We start from the raw sequence: 17,455 nt of genomic DNA on the forward strand, positions 1-17,455 counted from the left end.
ATAATTTAGAATAAAAGTTTAGATACATCAGATAGTATTTTCAACATGCATTACATGAGATCGCATGAAGGGTATATGAATGCAAGTCACCACCTTTGCTGAGTGCTAATCTTCTCAACTGTATTTATTCTTCAACCTGTTGGGAAGTCCATGTTCTGTTTTTACACATGTAGATAAAGTCTATAACTTGGCCTTCCTCTGCTGTAGGTGAGCTGTGCTAGTGCTGAGAACAGCCTGAAAACAGGAAACAGCACAATTTCTCCCCTTTGAGTTAGTAAACTGAGGTTTTCCTCTAAACTAAGTGGTGCATTCATGCATAAAAATGTCTTTTTTAAAAATCCAGGAGCCTGATTTCCATAGCTGAATATGCCTATGGTCACTGTAATAAGTATCAGAGATAATTTAATGTACACTGGAGAGCAAGCACTTAACTTGTACATGCTGCTTCTAAGTGGTCTTGAACGTTAAGCTCCTTTTGCTTTCTGTGGGCCTATTATCTAGGTGTTTTCTAAATCATCAGGTCTGTTTTATGGAAGAATAAAACGTATCTGGCCAGTACTACTTGCATGTAGTAACTTAATTTTAGTCCTGGGAAAACAGTCAAAAGTACATATATGGTAATGAGCTAATTCCAATAATGATGAGCAGGGCTGATGAGATGGCTGGATAATCTATCCCTGGTGAGTACTAGAGTCATTAATGTAGTTTTCTTAACGCCTGTCTGATAGGTGGAGCTCTGGCACCGGTACTTTTTTCACCAATTATCTCTCTAGGCTAGAGGATGACAAATATGGGATTATTTTCAATTAGTGGGGTGTAAGAGAGCAGGAATGTGCAGTTCAGTAAATGCTTTCTGTGGATACTTATTTCAGAGTGCAAGGGCTGCCTATTTTTTTTAACTAGTTCTAGGTATGTTCACACATGGTTTTAGTCATAAAAAAATATAACACAGAGAAAGCCCAGTGTAATAAAACCCCTGATAATTATTTTTCTCCCTCAAGTCTGAAGGTAAGGTAAATTGTATTCCCATTTTTATAGCTAAGCCCTATCCAAACCAAACTTCAAGGCATATAAAAAATTAGCAAGAATTATCTTTTATAACAAGCATTAAGAAAGTCACTTCTACTTGGCACCCTTTCAAGGCAGTCAAATGTTACAAAGTAAGAACAGTGTTGACACTTCTGTACTGGTAAACTTACTCTACCATAAGTAATGACAGCAATTATGGTTTTAAATATACATTGTAGGATTTAATTTGTTTCCAACATTTTACATTAAAATTGGGTCTTCCACAACACATGACATCTGCAGCTGCCTAGCTTGTAAGAGAAACAAGTAATTTACTGATTTTTCTCTCTTTTTTTTTTTAACAACATAGTATTTACAATATTTATAAAAAGCAAAACAGAAATCCACACCTATTCATGGAAAAGCTTTACCGGCATTCGTGGTGCTCCTTGATAATAGAACTGAAAGTGTTTTGATGTAAACTTGTCTTCACTCTCTTTTCCCTTTGTCTTCTGTTGCAAAACCAAACTCTTACAACTTCTTTCTCAAGATTGAGCCCCTCAGCCATCCTCATAATCTCCTGAGAAGAAGGTTTACTTTGTTCTCCAAAGTGCCTCTCTAGGGCTTCTTTGGCAGCGATACTGGATAAAGGGATAAAATTTCACCTTTAGAAACATTTCAGCACATTTAGACTTTCACCATTAATTCAGGAGAGGAGTCAAGGAACAGCACTGAAAGCAGTGACTTGGTTTTTTTCCTCTTTTTCTGTTTTAGCAATAACCACATTTTCCAAAAGTCTCCCTCAATCTATTTCTCAGAGTCAGCAGTGACCAAAGTTGAGTGGTCCACTAAAGAAAATAATTTAATACTATTATTTTTTCTTATTTTCAGATAGAATTTGTTTCCCATTTCTCTTCCATATTCTCAGAAAACACGGAGCATCTGTGACATGCTTTTGTGCCACTGGGATGCATCCAGAGCTACAGCAGTAGCTGTAATTTCTTTGGACACAAGAGGGCACTTCATGCCCTCTGGAAGTGAGGTGCAGGTAAGGCATCTCTCTTACAGAAATATATTCAGTATTTGTTGGAATGCTGATTATTTCATGTTTTCATCTGTGTTATTCTGTTGGTGTGTCATTTACAGGTCAATTTTACAATATTTGCTAATGTTACCAAAACTACCTAATTAATAGATGGTGTTCTGCATACACAGAGTATAGAAATATCATTATTTTTGACTAACAGCTTCTTAGACTTCAAGCAAAGTATATAATAAAATAATTCCCACAAACTCAAATTAGGTAATTTTTGCTCTGGGTATGACTAATCTAATTTAGTTATTGGAACTTTTGTTTTATTATTAGTTTGCCTTCAAACATCCATTAAGAATGGTTGAGTAAGGCTACAGAATTCAGATAAAGTCCATCTCCCTGATTAGTTTCATGTTTTTAAACTGAAGTCCTGTAGGCTTTCAAAGGAATAATTAATATTTTCTTACTGTGTGGGATTTGATCCTGAAATTCTCAATTATCCATGCCCTTGACAACCTGCCATATTTGATACTTCCACTGCAGTGGGGTTAGATGTAAAAGCAGAAGTGACTGATTCTATCAATAGCTATTAAAAAACACCAGAACTCAATTCTCTGCAAATTTATAAGTTGGTTTTTTTACTGTGTCAAAATTTATATGTTTATTTATTATGCAAAAATAATTCAATTTATTTTGATATAATGTAAAATCTTCCAAAATGAAATCAAGGGTGCTCTGATACCTTACTATATAGATATAATATTTTTTTTTGACAGAACAGGAATAAAATATCTTTTCTTATTTAAGTGTGTTGTTGAAAAAAATAATCTTTTATTGGGAAAAATAATATCTTTGGAATAATTTGGCGTTATGCTGTTATTTTTCACTGGCATGTTTCCAAATACTGAAACTTTTAGAAGCACTAGATGCAGATATTCATTAATAGAAAATAGCACTTCAATTTTGAACAGAAGGAAAAGAAGCATCTTAGCCAAAGTGGTTTCTAACCTGCTAAGCCTTAAATATTTATTACCTTATGGTGGTTCTGCGTTTCCTCTTCCGCTCATTCACTCCAACTTTTTCATTGTATAAAGCTGTATTAAACAAACAAACAAATAAACAAAACCAAACCTGGCAGTTACATTCTACAGGGAATGGGAAACAAGCAGAATCATCTTCAGAAAAACAGTCAATTTCTTGAAGAGATAAAAAAGCATGGCACACAATGCTGCTGAATAAGAGAAGCATCACATATAGGATCTTTTCTTTGTTTGGGATAGTTGGTCATTGTTTTACCTCCAGCTATAAATGGTTATAAGCAAAAACGGTGTGGCACCAGCAAAGCTGTAAACAGCCCTGGCTCTGTGCCTATGCACCTGTGGAGCTACACTTCTTTCCCTTCTTCTGACTTGCCTTCTTCCTCCTGCTCTGCAGGGTACAGTTTGGGAAGATGGAGTCCACTTCTTTACCACTTGGCTATCTCATCAACCTTCAGAAACACAGATTTGGCCCCCAACCCCATTTATTCATCCACCTTGTCCACCCCACCTTCTCTTCTGATGGACAAGTCCCCCCTCTCTTGCAGCATCACAATTTATACAGCTGAAAAGGCTGTTCCATAAGGCAACCATTTCTTTTAAGTCAGCCAACCTGTCCTAAAGTACCCTTTGCCCAGTGAACCCCATGACTCTTCCTGCAACTGGAAATTAAGTGGGCAAAAGGAAGGGCATTTTCTAGCAGCAAAAATGTCACAACTGAAGAATCCATGCCACGCTATTCTTTCAGGGTTTAAAGACCACTGCCACAGCTGAACTCAAATCATTTTCCCCAACGAGGTCAGAAGGAAGACTTTTTCTACTGAAAAGTCCCTGCTGCTAAAAGGATTGTCCTGCAGATCCTAATAATAGCTCTGACCTATGCTACAGGACTGGAGATGGGACTGAAAAAAATTGCTCCCAGCAGTCCAAGTGATGTTTCTTCTATTCTGTACAGTCTATGCATTTCTGTTTGCCCCTCCTTGCTCACCTAAAAAAAAAAGATAACTAAAATACAAGCACACCTTTGCATCTAAAGCTGATAAAACAAAAAAACTTTAGTCAATGGAAGACATGTACTAGTCCTTGAGCATATATATGACATTCAGGTTTAAATGCAAATCAATATTTAGAGGATTTCAATTCCCTACCTCCTACTTGTTCTGCTTCCTCCAGCCACTTGGACAGTATGGATTTCAGTTTGCAGGCATTCTTGAAACTCAGCTGCAAGTTTTCAAACCGGCAAATAGTCGTTTGGCTGAATTCAGAGCCGTGCACAGCAGCCAGTGCTTCTCCAACGTTGGTTTGTGTATAACCTGTAAAAAAAAAAAAACAAAGAGAAAAAAGTAACTTTGAAGCTTTCTTAAAGGCTTAGCCCTTCACTTCTGACTCGTGTGAACCAAGTGTGCCTGCAGTGCCTTCAGGATGGGCTTTTTGCAGAGGTCTCTGTGGCCAGCTGAGCTCACCTCAGAGACATGTTCAGCCTTCTGTTAGTTTCAGTAGAATTTTACACTCCAAGGTTAGAGATTTGAGAACCCTGACACCCAGTTTCTTTTTTTTCTGTAGATGATGCAACAGCAATAAAATAATCCCTAATGGCACCACCAGACTCCTCTTACTTTTTGGAACAACTAAGTTGAAGTGATCAGAGAAATGCTGCAGTTTCCATGCAGACACTGACTGCAGCTCCCTGTTCAGTACTCTGTGTCTCTGCCATGGTCAGGGGGCTGGATCACTATCCTCCCTTTCTGCCTCTATGCCAGATCAGGCAGGATCTCTCTAAATGCTGAATGTCTCACGAGGCAGCTTTTTACCTCCATTATGACTGCACTGACTCCGTGTCTGATAGTCTCAGACCCACAGCCTATATTAATTCTTTCTTTGTGAAGCTCAACCTCAGATTAATTTTCCTGTGCACACTGCGTGTCTCCCATTAGACCACTAATCCCAGGCTCCATGCCATTTGCTTGCAATAAGAGAAGTTTTGTTCCCTCAAAAACTGAGCTTGAAGATGCAGTGATTAACATGTGGCCTAGCAAACAGTTTCTCCTGCTGAGGCTGACATCAAATACATGATATACAGAAAATTGACCAGGTTCCAAATATTTTTAACCCTAATTTATTTCAGTTTAGACTAGCTTTACACTAGCTTTCTAGTGGTTGAGTTAGTGCATAGATACCTCTAAACACCTTATAATTTTTTTAGATTTATAAAATCAAACGGATTTCCTATGATTCCAATGTAATAAGTGATAATGACAAAATTGCAACTCTTCTGAGTACTCAATTCTTCATAAGTGGGCTGGAATCTGCAGTGCTGGGTGTTATTTTTTTCTTTCAGTACAGTTCAAACCAGGGTGAGACAGGCTTTTACATTGCAATGTACCTCTTTTTCCTACAGGTGAGAAAGACAAGGCTCAGTCCACCCTTGTCCTCAGCTAAGATTGGCCAGTGAAAGACAAGCAGCTCACTGGAGACTTTCAAATGCAATCCATCCCTTATAAATCCCAGTAGTTATTAGACAGCAACAAATATATCAGTTACTGCTGTACCTGCGTCTTGGCACAAGAAAATAAATCAGGAAGAGAAGCTTCCTCCTTCTGTGAAAGATTTGCCATGGATGTCACTGAAATGACACTACAACCTCAGATGAAACTCTTCATGGGGAAGGATGGGTATGAGACGTTAGAACATGTGGTGCCATAAGCTGAAAATAATTTGGACCTGTGCAAAATATTGCATTGGCTACTGAATGTAATTTATTGAACAGCAATAATTTTCTCTGCACTTAAGACAAATAATTTAAGGGCAGAAAAATTTAAAGCTTCTTTCTGCATACTAAGTTGCAAAAAACTGAAGTTCATTAATTCCATGCAAATCTTCTAGGAATGGAGACAGTTCAGCAGTGCAAAGCAGGATTAGAGTTATGATCAGGCAACCAAAGAGGTCAGACTATAAAACACTCAGAAATAATTGGACTTTCACTGGAATTTTTCAGCCTTTTGTTCGTGGACATAAAGCACATACCCAGCTTAATTCTCCGCAGCTTGAATTCGTTTGCAAATTTCTCCAGTTCCCTGATTTCAGGGGAGTCCATGTCCACAGGGTCTTCAACAGACTTGGTTTTCCTGCGGAACTCCTGCTTGAAGTCTGTGGTGGTGGGTTCGTCTGTGAGGAGAGACTGGTGCATGGGAGTGAAGCCGTGGCCCAGGGCACAGGAGCTGGCACTCAGGGCGTGCTCCGGAAATTTATACAGGCAAGGGGTCAGACTACCTGAGCAGCATCAAAGAGAAAACTCAGTACAGTTATTCTCTACCACTACACAATAAAAACCTCCTTTCACTGTCTCATAATCTACGCCTGTAATATTCATTATACAGCATATGAAAGTATCCAAGAGTGAGGAACTGCTGAGAGATACAGTCTCTTTCTTGTTCCAACACATAAAAAAAACAATCAACAGCCACTCTCACCGGCCACAGCTATCCTATTACTGAGTAAACAGAAGCTCTTAAATAAGATGGTAAATGGTCTAAACCTAACCAAATAAAATCCAAGGTCTAAGCTGGAATTAAGTGACACATCTAGTTTGATGGATCTAGATCATTTTGAGTCACCTAAAATTGCCAGTCTACATTCTGGTACAAAAAAAGTATTTCCATGTAAATACCATGTGATGCTCATATGGGATACTAACTTAGCTTCAGCATAACATTTCTTTCAGGAAGGTACACAGGTACTAAAGGGAAAATAAAAATAATAAAAAAAGAAAACAAAAAAACCTCCAATACCCAGAACACATTCAGAATGGTCCTTCTGGCTCAAGGACAAAACAGAACTATCTTACATCACCTTTTGTTCACAAAAATGGGACTTAACAAGGAGGTTCAGTTAAGAGTGAAGGCTGACTTAAAGGAGGGGTGGAAGGAATCCCTAGAGAAATATTAACACTCTTGAGTGTATCTGGAGCAGCCAGTAAATTCCAGGTTCTCAGGTCATCCTTCCCAATTTGTAGAAATTTCCCATAGAAATTTGTAGAATAACTCAGAACTTCATTAATCTCCCACTGCTTCCTCCATTTATTAGGGTTAGGGTTATTTTCACCACCCTGAGTGCTCTCATCAGTGCTGGAGGTTCTAACCCCCTAGGATTACTTTATACACTTCACATAGGATAACCACAAAAACAAACAAACACACAACACCCCCCTCCCCCCAGAATTTCTCAAAGGATAAAGAAAATACTTAAAAAGAGGAGCACTTGCTTTGCAAGGTGCTGACACTGTTTACCACATTGGGATGGGGCATGCTGCACGTCTGTAAGATGCGTGTCTGGGAGAGACTTGCCGAAAGCATCTCTGGAGTTGAAGGCTTGATGCCTAAAAGTAAAAAGAAAGGGTAGAAAGGAGGAGAATAAAGATGTATTTATTTTGGAATAAAAGAAAATGAACTTTCAAGCAATACACTTTGTTTATTATTTCCCAGGGATCTAAACAATGCCAGGAATGTTTGCAACAAGCACATAAATACAGGATGTAAAAGGAGCATTTGGACATTTGCACACAATGAAGGAAGTCTACGCTCTGTCCCTATTCAGATATATTATTCTCACCTGACTAACTTTAATATTTCCTTCATTCTTACATGAAATAAAACACTGAGTTTGATTTTGGATTATTTCAAAATCACAGTTATCTCCTGGGAGTTGTGTTAATTTGCTTCAGGTCATTATCTCATTTACTGCTACTTGGACTTACATAGAATAACAATTCCTCTTTCTTACTGAGCCTGGCACATACAAAAATAGGCAGAATGCTAACGTGTATTCATGACTGTAAAACTCCATGATCACTGTCTGATCTGGCTGCTGAATTCAGATATCCTTGCATTATGCCACCATTTTATTGTATACCTTTGGCAAGGGTTTTGTCAGCCCAGGTACTGGTAACACACACATATATTGGGTATGTCATTCCTGGTCCCTCAAAAAGTAATAATCACCAGGAAAAGTAGACATAGATTAGCAAAAGGAGCAGCACTCTCCCAGTCTTATAGAGTGAAATATGATATGGAGCAATTTCATGAGAGATGCAGAGGTTTTGGGAAATTCTGGGTGCTGACCCCTAATTTCCTAACCCGTTTTCTAATGCCTTAATCCAAATCCCATCTTCTTCAAACAGATGGCTCAGATTGGTCCTTCTAAGGGAAAATTGAGTTAAATCAACATGCTAATAGGTCACCCAGTTGAGGGGTGGTCTCTTACCTGCCATCACCCCGTAGGTAGAGGGCTGGTTTCCATAATGACAGGAGGGCACAGAGTAATGAAGACCTGCCAAGGTGTGTCCCAGTGTTGTCATGGCAAAGGGAATACACGGGAATATACGAGTTTGGACGAAAGACAAAACAGATGGGACTGGTAAGAAGACATGCGAGGATTCAAGACACAGCCTAAATTCAGAAGCAGACAGTGCCCTTAGGGGCAGTTTTACTGTGCAATCAGTAAGTGTTTAACTCTGGTCCATAACCATCAGGTAACACTGCTGGAAGTGCATACAGCTGGCCAGGTTACAGAAGGCAAAACTGCCAGGATAAATAGTGAGATACCCTCGGAGCCAAGACTAGAAATTGTCATACTGTGGTCTTGATGCATTGTTTTTAAAATAACCTATGGGTATAACCCAGATTACATACACTGCTTAGCAAGGGAAGCATTGAACTCTCAAGCAGGAGACCAGTTCCTCCTCACACAACTTCCACATGGTGTTTCATTCAATCTTACATAAAAACTAGTTCCATATTCTCTGAAAATTGCCTGCCTTCACTGTCATGCAAACCCCACAGTGAACAAAGGCAGCAAGGAAGGCAATATTTTATGTAAGCCTAACACCTGAGTTTCCAAAGGCAGCAGTTTGGGACATTTGCTTTGAGGCATCCAGAAGCCACAAAAAACACTTCAGAGTGCTTTGGCAAGGGGGTAGAGAAACAGGATGGTAGATTCTGGGCTTCTCTAAAATGTTAGGCCTAAATAAACATTTTCCAGCAACAGCAAACACATCTCTTGTGTTTTCATAGGGTTATTTCAGATCTGTGCTCAGTAATAGCCAGGACCTGAAGAATGAGACCATTTTTTTTCTGAATGGGAAGTAAGAGCTATGGCTATTTCTCATGTACAAGTTGGAATAAAAATGCACATACTGACCCCTCTAATAACTGCTATAAAATGTAGTATGAAAAATTAATGCTCGTGAACATTCAGATATGTAAAACCGCATATTAGAGAACAAATTCCAGTTGTTCAAAACAGCCTAATTAATTAGGGATTAGAATATCTGATTTTTGAAACAGCAATCATAAAAGTAAAATGCCCTGTTTAGATACACTTACACAGATGTAAAATCTACTAAGACAAACATACTTATACTAATATAAATGCACTGAAAATAAAAGATTGTGTTAATGCATCTAGAACAATGGAACTCTTCTGTTAAGATCTGTTTACTGCTTGTTTTTCTTCTATTGCATAATCCACAGACTATTATTTTTATGGATGAAAATATAATTTTCAATTTGTTAATAAAGATTTAAAATTAAATAGCAAGGATGATCCTATTTAAATTAAATAACAACAATTAAAATGTTGAGTATACTGCAAAGCATCGGCTGAATTACATGGCATAGTATTTAAAAATAAGCATATTCACTATTTTGTGATGCAGAATTGCTACACAAGCTTTTTAAAAAATTGACATTTAAAACAAGTTGCCACTCAAAATTCTTGCACTGTTTTATTGTGCAAAATTTCTCCTTGTATGCTTTCACCAGAATAGCATTGTTAATTACAATTTCTGAATCTATGTATGAAATTTGTAAACCTTTAGTCATTATAGTTGTCACCCTCTGTCACTGCTTTCACAGGGTCATTTTTTTCCAGGGTTTGACCCTGTTTTTACAAGGTCATCTGCTAGATGTGATCCTGCAATCAAAATTTCCCTGGACTGCAGGGCATTTGTCCTTGGGAGGCAACTACAAAACAGCAAAACCTAAACCTGCAGCAGGCAAGCAAATGCTTTTGGCTGGCTGTCATCATGTAGTTTTTATTACACGTCAGATGAATCTAGAAAATACAACTGTGATACAGATACATAAATCTGACCTCATACAAAATTTAAATTCTCCTATTCCCTATTACTACTGCTAACCAACAGCCATATTAGGATATTTAGAGCCTTGTGCTTAATGTATAAGATCCTGTTATCTATTACCAATGATCAGTTCTCACTATTTGCATGTTTTTTCTTTTCATTTAAATGTTTTATTACCAATTTATTTCAGGAGAAAGCTAGTTTATTCTTAAGACTCCATATAAAATTCCAACCCTAATGCCATTTGAAGTAAATCAAACTATTTCTTCTTCTTTCCTTGAAACCTTTCCATCAACAATTCCTGTATTCCAGCATCCCACTTCTGCAGTATTAAAGCTGCGACAAAACTCTCTTTTTCTCTCTCTCAAGATAGTTCAGTGATTACATAGGCCTACTATTTCAGTGCATCTAATTGGATTGTATACACAAACATAAAAAATTCAAGGATATTGACAAGCTTCTACTACCAATTTTGAACATCCCACTTAAATCTTAGTCTTCATTCAGTATGCAATACGCCTTGAAAAGCAATGTTTTCCCTTCTTTAAAGCTTCCCCAAGTGATAGTTAGACCTCAGGTCTTCTAAATATATTTCCTATTGAAAGTAATTTAAGGTATTTTAAATTGTGGTTCCATAATAACAAACTTTCAGTTAATTTACATGACACTTCTCATTGAAGACTATATAGTCATAGCAATAGTGACAGTATTTGAACCTGTTCTAAATTAGTGCAGCATATTTGAGCCTAATATTGTAACAAAGAAAACTACATATTAGCTAAAATACAAACACTTGTGATTTTCCTTATTCTCTCCTATGCAAAGTTTTGTGAAAATGCTTCTACTTTAACACTGTCCCGATCACACATAACATTGATACCAAACACTTTAAATATTGCAGATCTTGATGAACACTTATCATCCAAAAGCATCACAAATGAGAGTTACTGAGAGCAAGATTATTTTTAAAAAGTACCTGTAGATACAACATTGGTGGCATGGTTAGAAACATGCAGGCACTCTGCGGCGCTGTGATGCATTATCAGAGGCAGAGAGGGAGAAGAGTCAGAATTCAGGGGCACAAAGGTGTCAGATGAAGTAAATGCTTGGCAACTCATACCCTCCAAGAGGCAAGAGAGCCGCTTGTCCCCTGCTTTCTGACAGAACAGATCCTGCGCAATTAACAGCAGCTCAAACCCTATTCCAGGCTTTTTACCTGCATATGCATATACAGGAGGCTCCAGAGCACAGGGAGGTCGTGTGCAGGTATTTATACCACTAGGAAATCCCTTTATCCATTTTAATGGTTTTTTTCCCAGCAATATTGCCATGCTGCCATAGAGCCTCCTTCCTTCCCACACAAATTCAATACATGTCCAATTAGAGGGGGGTGGGGGAAGAAGAGGGAAACCAGAGACATGATTTGACAGATATTTTTAATTAGGTCTTTTGTAAAGGACAATGACCAGGGAAAAAAAAAGTATCGTAAAAGTCGGTAGCAACAGACAAGCCTAATACTAAGTAAGTTTCCACAGTTAACACCTGCCCCCAAAATCTTATCCAGGCAATTGTCTGGAAGGCAACCTGTCTGAGAGTTCAATCAGAAGTCTACAATAGCCAAGAACCTATAGCAAAATAATCTGAATTAACCTAATTCCCAGCAGTTGCACAGTGATCATTTGTCTTAACCCACGCTAGTATAAATCAGAGATGTGTAATATGGAGCAGCTGTATCCAGGAGGAAATTTTGGAAAAGATAGCTTTACCTAAGCATGATGCTCTAAATGTTTATCTAAAATGAACCCTTGAAAGAGACCACAGTGTCACAAAAATTTCATTTATCATTCTTCTTATTAATTTATACCACTGCAGCATCTACAGTCTTCTCCAGAAGATCCAAAGTAAAACCAAGATCTTTCCTCAAAGAACTTAAATTATTTTCTTTGGCATGAGATTGGAATTACTTTGGAGTATCAAAGAACAGACAGGTTACCCTCAATATTATGAAAATTGCTGCAATACACCATAGTCACGCATTCTGTGTATATGCAATAAAGGTGGAGTGTTCATTGGTTTGAGGTTTTTTGATTTACCTTGTTCTGGTTTGGGTTTTGTGACCAAAGGTGGTTGATCTTATTTTATGTAAAGATGATGACACTTTTTGTGTGTTTGGTATTCTTAACTGGTTCAAATGTCTAAACTAGAATTCTGACAACACAAACTCCAGATACATCCTGCGGGAGCAATTATGCATTTTTTATGTATTATTGCACAAAAGAGTTATTGCATTCAGCCATTCTGCAGAAGCTAGATTTTTATATGTAAATATATTTGGGAGAAGGCTGTGCCTGACATGGGGGAGATATGTCATAAGAATTACTGCATATGGCAAAGTGCACATGTTCTTTAACAGTGGTGAGTTTCTACACTCCTCACTACAATATGTACATGCACTTTCATACAGCAAAATATACAAAAACTTCAAAATATGTATTGTAGTATTATGGAAGATACTGTCATCAAATGAAAAGCCATCACTATTACTTTGTGCTTGGCCCAATGTAATAGTAATATCTGTGAATTAACACTCAAAAATATTTTAATCACTTTCACCTCCAAGGTCCTTGTCTCCCTCAGCAAGGACCAGGATACATCTACCAGGGCTTCAGTCCACGTACCTATTTGGGGTTTTGAAGACATGGGGGAAAAAGAAACACTAAGAATAACTTTACAGCCCTATCCTTGACAATTCTTTTTTCTCAAATCCCAACAGGTAATAAATATATCACTGTAAACCCACATCTAGATGCAAAGAAGTTGTAGCCTGTCCCCAAATACAAGATGGAGCTCATTTCCAATTTCCATTTCTTCCTGAGGTCAGGAGGCTTATGCAGCTCTGCCCAGGTGCTCGGCTTTCCACACCTATACTGTTCATTAGAGAGGTGGTATCAGGCTCATGGAGGTTGCTCACCCACAGAAGCTGGGCCTGAAAGACACTGGGAAAGGACAAGCAGTCCACAGTCATGAGGCATTGAACTTTTCTTCAGAGTACAATAGAAAGCTGTTCTGTGACACCATTCTAGACAACACTTCAAATGAGTTTTTTCATGTCATGGCTATTTAGTGTTGTGTTTTATAGTGCTGAATGACTTGGATTTCTATTTTTGTGTGTTTGTGCTATATCAACTACTTCTCACTAAGGTAATAACTTCATTACTTTTATGCCTTATGACCATATTTCTTCAATTACATTCAATTCAAAATAAAGTTGTTTGGCACAATTTTTGAGGATTCTGAATAGCTAGACTGTTACCCATACCATGTATTTAACAAATTTGGCACACATCAAGTAGAATAATAAAGCTCATTTCTAACAAGAGTAGCACCTCTCTTAAAGCTTTGTTACAACTCTCCATTGATCCTGTGCTAAGTCTGTTACTACATCTGTTCTGCAAAGAATACCTGGGTGGTGAAGTCCTGTTACAGCAGCCACACTCAGCTATTTGGCTGGGCTTCAGATTTCCTCGCCCTAAGTGACCTGATGGCTCCACATACTGTAATTTCATGATCAGTTTTAAGACTCTGCCTCACAGGAGAACACTTCAGCTGAAGGTTTCTGGCAGGAATTTCAGGCCTGTGGCCACTGAGAGAGATCATTCCTTCTCTGCACTTACAAGTGCCCTCAAAGGTTCAGTGGGCTTTTTCTGTCCTGAAACACAGACCTCATTCTCCATATGGATGGTAATACGATGTTGGTAAATGTTGCAATAAACCCACCATGAATCCTACTGAATTCTCAGTTAAACTGGCCTTTTAAGTGGCTATGGCTTCCATAAGGAGGACTGGAGGAAAATGAAGATTATAATGACTGAGCCCTTTTGTACACTGTCCACTATCCACAGTTCATTTAACTCCAATCTTTACTCCATGTTAGTAGACTGATTCTTTTTCCCCTAAATCTTTTCTGATTGAATCCCAAAACAGCGAAGAAAGCCATCAAAAATCCTTTGAATCATAGAATCATAGAATCGATTGGGTTGAAAAGACCTCGGAGATCATCGAGTCCAACCCTTGGTCCAACACTAGTCCATTTACCAGATCATGGCACTCAGTGCCACGTCCAATCTGCGTTTAAAAATCTCTAGGGATGGTGAATCCACCACCTCTCTGGGCAGCCCATTCCAATGCCTGATTACTCTCTCTGCAAAGAATTTTTTTCTGATCTCCAACTTAAATTTCCCCTGGCAGAGCTTAAGCCCGTGCCCCCTTGTCCTATTGCTGAGTGCCTGGGAGAAGAGACCAGCCCCCACCTGGCTAGAACTTCCCTTCAGGTAGTTCTAGACAGTGCTGAGGTCACCTCTGAGCCTCCTCTTCTCCAGGCTAAACAACCCCAGCTCCCTCAGCCTCTCCCCATAGGGCTTGTGCTCCAGTCCCTTCACCAGCCTTGTTGCTCTTCTCTGGCCCTGCTCCAGCTCCTCAAGCTCTTTCCTGAACTGAGGGGCCCAGAACTGAACACAGTACTCAAAGTGTGGCCTCACCAACGCAGAGTCCAGGGCAAGGATCACTTCCCTGGTCCTGCTGGCCATGCTGTTTTTTGATAGAGGACAGGATCCCATTGGCCTTTTTGGCCATCTGGGCACACTGTTGGCTCATGTTGAGCTTCCTGTCAATTAGTACCCCCAGGTCCCTTTCTGCCTGGCTGCTCTCCAGCCACTTTGTGCCCAGCCTGTAGCGCTGCAAGGGGTTGTTGTGGCCAAAGTGCAGGACCCAGCACTTGGCCTTGTTGAACTTCATCCCATTGGAATCAGCCCATCTCTCAAGTCTATCCAGATCCCTCTGCAGAGCCCTCCTGCCTTCCAGCAGGTCGACACTCCCTCCCAACTTGGTGTCATCAGCAAATTTGCTGATGATGGACTCAATCCCCTCATCTAAATCATCAATAAAGATGTTAAACAGGACTGGACCCAACACAGACCCCTGGGGAACACCACTAGTGACCGACCGCCAGCTGGATGCAGCTCCATTCACCAGCACCCTCTGGGCCCGACCCTCCAGCCAGCTCTTAATCCAGGAGAGGGTACACTTGTCCAGGCCATGGGCTACCAGCTTTTCCAGGAGTATATTATGGGAGACAGTGCCAAAGGCCTTGCTGAAGTCCAGATAGACACATCCACAGCCTTCCCCTCATCCACCAGGTGGGTCACCTGGTCATAAAAAGAGATCAGGTTGGTCAGACAGGACCTGCCCCTTTGAGTTTTTCTTTAGAAAGCACTAAGCTATCTTTTTTAATGGCAAAAAGTTCCCTTAACATGGTTTTCTCAGCTTAGAAACAGCATTTCATTGTAGGCTCTCAGGAGTGGCTTCTAGAGCCAGGGAAAACACCATTATTTTGCTCCATGGGATCACAGCATCTCTGTTCCCAAGGGATGATCTCATGCTGATCAATAACATGGATTTTAATCTTTCACCTTTGCCAAGCACTACATAATTGCAAAAAAAATCTGGCACAATGCAGGTCTTCACAATATCATTCATTCATTTCTTTTCCCAAGTCTCCAAATCCTTTTCTAGATAAAGTGAAAAATCCAAGGCTTGTTCAAATAAAGACCTCATAGAGATGGAAGTTTCTACAAGCATAATCACTATGATATTCCTACAGCTGAAATGTATTCCACCAAAACAATCACTCACATACATTTACACACTAGAGAGGAGTCTGTGAATATATATGTGCATAGATATATATACATGTATGTACACATATATATGTGTATTCACACATATATATGTGTAGCCACATATATACAGATACTCATCTATGTATATATCTCTCTCCCAATTTTCATCCTTTCACCTCATTATGTAAATATTTGTCTGACACATTTTATTTTTATTCAGAATACCAAAATTCCCAGTCTTTAAGTCCATAATTTCATGGTTCGTCTTCACTGGGCTGGGTAAAAGCTATAAAACAAATAGAAAAGACAATTACTTTCTGATTTGTTCCTATTTTGCCACTTGTCTTGCAGATATACAATAAAACAATAGGTTGCATATGCTCCAGCTGTATTCCACATTTCCAGAGTCCCAGCTCTACTAGGACTTTCAGTTTTGCCATTCCTCTGTGTAGGATATTTTTTGCTGTTGAGACACTCTGCACTGCTCAGCAATCATGTAAAACTGAGGAGTCTGACCCAACAGTTCTGCATGAAGCACCCAAGCTCTGCCTGCACAATTCTGTGCAACAAGAGAATCTCCAATAGATAGTTAGAGGCCATTTCACCTGCAAACAGGTTCTAAAACATCCTCATTGGAACAGCAAGTGCACAGTTCCTCCTCTCCCCCTTCTCACTACCATAGCACACTCAGGCCTCAGCTCTCAGGCAGAAATACTCCATTCTTGCTGCACAGGCTGCTTTGAAAAGCTGGTCCAGGAAGCCCACAGGAATGGCCAGGGTAGCCCCTTAAATACAGATGCATGGACTGCTCCTCAGTATCACAAGAGCCCTTTATTTTTTAGGGACTTGCCTTCACAGAGTGAGGTCCCAATGTAGGGGTTATCAAAAGGAGCTGGAAACACTGAGTATCACAAAGAGGCAATTCTGAGAGACATTTCAGTATGTCTTAGAGTGTAAGCATCAAACTATTATCACCACACAAAACCAGTGTAACCAGTGCACTAGTAATATAATTGGAGATGATGTGCAATTTTTGCAACATTTTAATATTTTCAGTAGTTTCAAAAATCTGCACATTTACACAATTTTTTCCCTTGCTTTTCCTGTCCAGAAAGATGTTTAAACTGAAATACCTAAATAATTGAAATACCTAAAGGACAGAGGGATATCGCAGATTCATAGTTTATTTCCCACACTGTAAATGAACAAGACATCTCTTAGTACATTACACTCTACACAGAAAAAAAAAACAATCAACAAAACAAAACAAGAAAACACACAACAACTAAAAAATCTTTTTTCTTAGGTAAGACATAAATTGATTAACTGTCAGTGTATGCCACAGATAGTTTCATTCACAACTGACAGAGAGAGTGGATTAAACATTTTCAAGGAAGACACTTTCCCAGGGACCAGCACAATGCAATTTACTTTTAAAAACCTATAGAAAGCTTATCTGGTCTTGCTGCCAAAGTCTGGCTCACTGGAGTCTGAGTAAAAAACATGTGTAATTGCATTAGAGCAAACAATAGCCTTAAGGCCTGACTTAGCCCAAGGGGGA

At 39.1% G+C, this 17,455-nt stretch overlaps 1 protein-coding gene across 1 annotated transcript; it reads right to left on the minus strand.

Annotated features, from left to right (window-relative positions):
- Positions 1-178: 178 nt before the first annotated feature.
- On the minus strand, positions 179-11,334 carry POU1F1 (POU class 1 homeobox 1). The gene is made up of 8 exons (XM_071563595.1): positions 11,193-11,334; positions 8,338-8,487; positions 7,336-7,453; positions 6,103-6,344; positions 4,227-4,391; positions 3,075-3,135; positions 1,419-1,649; positions 179-234 (listed from the first exon to the last, which is right to left on the minus strand). The coding sequence occupies exons 1-7, from the start codon at positions 11,332-11,334 to the stop codon at positions 1,436-1,438; spliced, it is 1,092 nt and encodes a 363-aa protein (XP_071419696.1). The 3' UTR covers positions 179-234; positions 1,419-1,435.
- Between the last annotated feature and the right edge of the window lie 6,121 nt (positions 11,335-17,455).

The sequence above is a fragment of the Pithys albifrons genome, chromosome 1 (assembly GCF_047495875.1).
Source record: "Pithys albifrons albifrons isolate INPA30051 chromosome 1, PitAlb_v1, whole genome shotgun sequence".
NCBI lineage: Eukaryota > Metazoa > Chordata > Aves > Passeriformes > Thamnophilidae > Pithys > Pithys albifrons.

Excerpts from the sequence above, each read along its gene's own strand:
- POU1F1 (XM_071563595.1), bottom strand. The coding sequence starts at position 11,334 with ATGAGTTGCCAAGCATTTACTTCATCTGACACCTTTGTGCCCCTGAAT. Across the intron at positions 4,392-6,102 it reads GCTGCGGAGAATTAAGCTGG|GTTATACACAAACCAACGTT; the intron begins GTATGTGCTTTA and ends TTTTTTTTACAG. Across the intron at positions 3,136-4,226 it reads GGAAGCAGAACAAGTAGGAG|CTTTATACAATGAAAAAGTT; the intron begins GTAGGGAATTGA and ends TGTTTAATACAG.